This window comes from Oreochromis niloticus, linkage group LG15 (assembly GCF_001858045.2).
Source record: "Oreochromis niloticus isolate F11D_XX linkage group LG15, O_niloticus_UMD_NMBU, whole genome shotgun sequence".
Classification (NCBI taxonomy): domain Eukaryota; kingdom Metazoa; phylum Chordata; class Actinopteri; order Cichliformes; family Cichlidae; genus Oreochromis; species Oreochromis niloticus.
Genome location: NC_031980.2, coordinates 9,052,235 through 9,058,720, shown reverse-complemented (window position 1 = coordinate 9,058,720; position 6,486 = coordinate 9,052,235). Strand labels below are relative to the sequence as shown.

Sequence of the window (6,486 nt, the reverse complement as noted above, 5' to 3'; positions counted from 1 at the left end):
CAGACAGCAACGCGCTTAATTGCGCGTCATTTGTTCTCTGGTGTGTTGGTAGTGTGTGAGCTATAAAACATGCTGGTAATCATCACTTTTATTGCAGTTGTTTCCTACTCTAAAAGCATTGCAGATAACATCATTTATTTTGGGCCGGCAGTTATGAAATAACTGGCTGAGAGGTGACACGAGAGGCTCAGCTGTGCTCCAGGACACACACACACACACACACACACTCAAAGTTTTTAAAAAGTAAAGTTATACAGGGAAGTCTTCAAAATACTATGTTCTCCTTAATATAAGCTACTTTAATCGTGCATCTCATGCTGGTAAACAGTGCCATCTAGGGACCTCCAGGATGCTGTCACAAGCTAATGTGACACCACAGCACCCCTGGAGGTGTCACACACTCTGCTGTCTTAAAGAAAAAGAGGTCACAGTGATCATCCTAAAAGGCATTACATTTAATAAATATATCAGCTGGCTCTTCTCACATATCAGCTTTATCAACAGAAGTCAAGACCTTTTGAACGCCAGGTTCCAATTCTTCATCGTCAACAATTGCTTTTTGTTTTGGTACACAGTCTGAAAAACCTCTCTTTTCTTAGGATCTTGACTTTACATTCTCTTTGTCCACAATCAAATCTGTCAAAAGGTCCTGAGAATTAGCAATCAACAGTAACACACTAAAACAGTGAACAACACAAGAAACATACACACACACAAAACAGAAACAAAAAAAACAACAACAAAAAAACAAAAACAAAACAAGGTGTGTGAGATGATAAAGGTGGCTCTCCTTCACACTAAAAGTATGCAATTTACAAAAATATCGCCTGAGTCACCTCAATATTTATATACTCGGTTGGTTCTTCACTCTGTGTAAACATGGACTGGCTGGTAATTCTATTCAATGAGCCATTTAAGTTCACAGACAGATCACTGATAATAAATCAGAAAAGCAGAGAGACGAGCAGAAGCGAAATAAATAATTACAGTTTGGCTGCCATGTGTGGCAGACACGTTGGTCTGTCATGTTACTCTGTGATCAGGTTTTTAACACTGATTGAAATATCTCCAGTCAGTCTCTCTCCATTGAGGTCAGTCGTCTGTTTCGCAGTACATCTTCAGTAGTCAGTTGGGGGGGGGAGGGGGTTAGCGCTGGTAGTGTGGTACAGCGATTTGCTGGCGGCGGTGCAGTGCCAGTCAAAAGTTTGGATACACCCCAAACTTTTGGCTGGTGCTGTAACTGCTGTGATGAGGAGGATACAGGAGGTCCGGGGTCTGAGGAGCCAGGCCGGTGCACAGAGGTTCGTGGCTGCTCAGCACAGACGACAGATACTTGGCCTCCTCTGTCAGCTGCTTCACCTCCTTCCTCAGGGCGGCATTCTCCTTCTCCAGGTTCTCACTCTCCTGGAAAAAAACGAAGGGAGGGGATGTTAGAGCAGAGCTGCTATATTTACTATAAAAGTGTATGCTTTTTGTGTGAGGTTAAGTTGGACAGCATAAAGGTGATGGTCTTTACTACTTGTTCATGAAAAAGCCACAACCACATATCCTGCTTCCGCGCTGGTGTTTGTGCATGTTTTAGTGCACGGTATATTTTAACCCCAAACATTTCAAAAGGATAATGCAGGCCATTCTTAAATAGTCCATGTATGAATGTGCTGGATGGTTTGTCTACAGATCAGAAGAGCACAACAGCTTTGCAAAAATCATTGTCCACAGAGGATGGCCCCTGTGGATTGTCATGGTCTGACTTTTAATCTAAGCCACAATTAGATTGTCATTAAACTGATATACTTTCATACATGCTCAGTTTAGGGAAATTTAATAAGCTTATTGATTCACTTAGGCCAGTGGTATCAAACCTAAAGCCCAAGGGCCAGAATCGGCCCAGCAAGGACTGCAATCCGGCCCACTGGACAGCTTTGGAAAATGTTAAGGAGGACATACATTTTTAAACTTTTAATTGTATTTTTATAGGTTTTACACCTTTTTTCTGCTTACAAAGACCTCCCTACTGCCACTCAAACTAAAAGTAGTTAAATAGTAAATAAATAAATGGCAGAAAAGTTCCTGTTTGTCACTGTTTAATATAGAGATTACAGTTCTTAAAAAATGTTTTTAAAAATCCAGTCACAAATACAAATATTGGATAGTCTGGGCAGTGAGCCCAGAACTATTTCTGTAACTTCACACATTTATCACATAGGAAAACTGAGGTGTGCTGTTCAAATTACACTTCTTTATCTATATTTAAGATATCTCAGGGATTAAATGTGTAGTTAAATGTCTTTCCACTGACAGACAGGGTTAAGATCAGAATGTAAATGAGTTTGACATCCCTGCCTTACGCCATCATCAGGTCAGAGTTTGAATTTGTTTAATGCTTTTCTTTGTGATCAACTTTTATGTTAAGAAATGATGCCTGGATTAAATATGGCGAGTAGTTAAATCATTAAACTATTTCAACCTTTCAGCACAAAGACTGCGAGCACAGTGAAGCAACAAGTCCACAATTCAAGTAGGAAAAGCTTTTTATATCATAAAAAATGCCAAAACTGTGGCATCCCTGCCTGTTTCAGTGATCATTTGTAATGGGCCAGTCACTAAAAGTTGCATGTTGTTGCTACTTGAGATAAAGTTGTCTCTGTTTCAGTACTGAAATGAACAGCTTTGGTTACTTAGGAGTTAGTAAAACATGAAATATCTACAACATCTACTTTGCTTTGTTCTAAAAGTAGAAATATTGTGGCAACACTGCAAAAAGAAGAAGAAAAATAGACAAAAATACACATTACCCTGTTACATTGCCCTGCAACTATTGATTGAAACTGTGTGCAACTTGCACCACAGTGTGAAAAGGTACATTTCTGACATTTTTGGGTGCCACATTTTCCAAAACAAGTGGAAAGAAGGTGTCTTTCTAACCGATGATCAGTTTTTAGCAAGTAGAGCAAAAGGTACGTCACTTCTTGATACTTTTTCTCTCTTTCTTTTTATTCGTTCTTTTTTTTCAGCTTTGTGTGGGAATTGTAGGAGAGAAATCTTCCACTTGGTTAATTAAAAGGTCATCTCACCATGGCCAAAAGATCACAAAGCTGAGCTGTGAGTCCTTACTGTCATAGAACCCTTGGGCAAACCCCTGTACTTGCGTCACTTAGCCAAATACGGCCCACTGCTATCAGTGTTTTACAAGAAGTGACTGCCTTTTTCTCCCCTCCTGCCCACGACATGTAGCACTCGAGCTCATTTACAAAGAAGAAAAAAATACTACTGAAGAAACAGGAAATAAGCCACAGTGTCAAAGAGAGGGAAAATTCACCTTCCTGTTTATCTAGCGAGACGATGAAAGTAAAACCACAGGCTATATTCTCTGTGACTGACGGGTTTAAAGAGATTGATAATATGTACCATACTTCACAGGAAGGATTCTCACATATTCAAATCAGCTACACTGGATCTACTACAGCCTACGGTGTGGCTTTTTTTGAAGGTCAAAAATCTCTTCTGCTCGTCTGATAAAGTTCACTGAAACAGCTGCTCTTGACACACTACTGTGAAAGAGCTCAGTGCCGCACGCATCTTCTTTTCGTGAACGAGGAAGTCACATGGCGAGTGGTTACGTGATCAGTGTTTTGAAATATAGGTTGATGTAAGAAATGACGGCTTGTTGAGCTAGTGGAAGTGTTCAATGGGTCACTGGTTGCTCTTAACATAACAGAGCATCCAGCTACGCATCCAGCAGAAATGTGCTGACTACCCACTCTAACATTAAAAAAAAAAAGAGCTATAAAAGATGAAACAAATGAAGCGGTGAACAAAAGGAGTCGAGCGTGAACGCACTCCTGTCGTCATACACTGTGCTGCAGTCTCTGGTGCTCGTTTCTGCTGTGAAAAGGGAGTGATTGCCCACACGTGCTAATTTATTCCTTAAGCTTCTGAAAACACACCGAGCAGCGTCCAAGTGTGCAGCCCAACAGAAGCCATGACACATCGCCACATGGTCAGGTAGCATTTTGTAAATATAGTACAAATCCACTCCCAGAGGCTTCAAAGAGCTGCACGGGCACTTAGAAAGCGCTGCAGTCTGTTGCTGTACTCAAAATTTCTTTCCATTTGTGCTATGGAGTTACACTGGAGGTTGAACAGTTGGCAGGGCCTTGCATTGCAAAAAACACCCCTGATGCTTTCATCATTATTCACAGTGATAGGCTGAATTAGCAGCTCTGACATACATGGAGTGTAAAGTTTTTCCAGTCAATCTGTAGTTATTGATTTGAAAGCGTGGCAGACTTGTTTTCAGCATGTCCTGCTGAGACATCTGTTCGCGTTGTGTTGCTTTGAGGGTGTCAAGTGTGGTGGAAGGTGTCCTTACCAAGTGAAGGCTGTCAGCTTTTTGAGTTTGCCTCAACCTGCTCTTCTGGGCAGCGATTCGATTCTTCTCGCGGCGCATCACCTTCTTTGGGTCGTCTGAGCTCTGAAACAAAACAGCAGGCCCTCAGTTAGTGTGTTTGTGCAAATGACACAGAGGCCACCAGACGTCTCCTGAGCCTGAAAGAGTCAATCTGCGAGAAGCTCGGTGAATAGTTTGTGCTGGACGCTCTAGCTGGGGTGTGAAAATGATAGTTCAGGGAAGACTTGCCCAACATCACACCTAATGTGCAAGGGCAGGGTCGGGGAGTGGCTGAGTCATCGGTTAGGTATAACGCACACCCTGTTTCATGTCCTGAACACTCGATTTTCTTGGTATCATAATAACTAATCAATTTCAAAATGCTGAGTCGGTTGGACATCAAAGAGATAAGAAATTTAGTATCTAACCTCGTCTGAACGTCTGTTAGCACGTCTCTGAAAATCCCCCAGACAACCAGCGTTGCTCACAGAAATAACTGAATTTACATGATCAAAGTTATTTCCATGCCTTACAGCGTTAATAGGTGGCTTAAGCGCTCTATTTCCAGAACAGGTTTGAGCAATAGTGAACACCAGAGACTGACACATGTGAAACCAGCCAGCACCGACGGTAATGGGCAGCTTCGCCCATGCACAGAAATGCACAGTACATACTGTATTTAACACGGTGTCTGTTCCCGACAGCTCTCAGCTCTCAGCTCTCATTCGCAGTTTGAGGACTTGCAAAAACAATGGAGTCCCACTACTTGGGCAAAGTGGTGCTGGGGGTTTTTTTGGGTTTTTTTTGCAATTCACAAAAGCCTACACTTGCAGCGAGTCATGCCTCCAGCCCATGTGTGCATGTGAGACACTCTGAGAAACTGTGAAAAGAGCCAGCAGAGACAGGATGGGTGTCTCTAGTGGTGGCCTTGGTTGCTGCCCACAAAAATATGCATGAAAGAATGCAGCCAATCAAAGGTGCGTGTTTAAAACATACCCACACGAGTACATCCAGAGATGTTAAACTAAAATCGCTCCGACAAAACCGGGCACATCCTTGTAAAAGTAAATGAACCATGCACACTTACCTGTCTGCTTCCAGGTGATGGGGACTTGTAACTTGTGTCATTGCTGTCAGAGCCCTGCGCCATAGCCGACTGTAGCGACTGAAACTTTGTGTCTTTGTCCACTTCTGCTTTGTGTTTTTGAGTGTGTGTGATCTGGTGAAGTGTGTGTCTGTCTATGTGTGTGTGGAAGAGAGAGAGGCAGAAAGAGAGAGTGAGAGCCTTTGTAGCTGTACGAGCGCTAAGAAGAACTTGGCTTACCACGAGCACTGAGTCTCTTTCTTCCCTCTTTTCTTTGCTTCTCTGTCCCTCCTCCCTCGCTCTCTCTTTCTGTCTCTCTCTCTCTCTCTCTCTCTCTCTCGCTCTCTCTCTCGCTCTCTCTCTCTGATACTAGCTGTCTACCTAATTAGCCGTACTGATGTAGTTTCTGGTAAGTTACACTAGACTGGAAGTCACATGTCTGTTGGAAAGTTAAAGCGAGCAAGGCAATTGTGTAAAGTCCAGAAAAATAACACAACCAGAGCTTAACTCACCCTTTGAAAACATTATCAGTGGATGCTCACAGCCTCACAAATCAATTACCCAGTTTGACAAAACTAAAAACTTGTTTGTTTGGAAGCAGCACAATTGTCAGGTTGTCACAAAAATAACACATTAATCTTTACACAAGTGTGATTATGTCTGTGTAGTGGGGATGGGGGGGTGTACATGTGTATTAAGCTTATGGGCTTCCTCTTTTTTTCTTTCTTTTTTCTTCTTTTTTTTTTTTGTTTAGCTGCCACAGATATGAAGTTTCGACTTAGTCCTCAGGAGACTGCATCCCAAAACTCCACATGGATGACTGGGCTGTGAGTATTTACACATGCTTCATGGTAATTTCCAGAACTGCGCTGCACTTGCTTGCTTGCGGCTCACCAGCTGTGAAATAGGTAAGGTGATGTCAAGTGTACTGGCAATGAGAAATGCCCAAGGGGCTCCCCAATGCCCCACTCAGAATTCTCTCATAGCCTTTTACTCTAAACGAAGATGTTTA

At 42.4% G+C, this 6,486-nt stretch overlaps 1 protein-coding gene across 1 annotated transcript; it reads right to left on the bottom strand.

The window, feature by feature from the left end:
- Positions 1–73: 73 nt before the first annotated feature.
- Positions 74–5,766, bottom strand: batf (basic leucine zipper transcription factor, ATF-like). Its single transcript, XM_003455610.5, has 3 exons — positions 5,478–5,766; positions 4,373–4,474; positions 74–1,404 (listed from the first exon to the last, which is right to left on the bottom strand). The coding sequence occupies exons 1-3, from the start codon at positions 5,538–5,540 to the stop codon at positions 1,198–1,200; spliced, it is 372 nt and encodes a 123-aa protein (XP_003455658.1). The 5' UTR covers positions 5,541–5,766; the 3' UTR covers positions 74–1,197.
- Between the last annotated feature and the right edge of the window lie 720 nt (positions 5,767–6,486).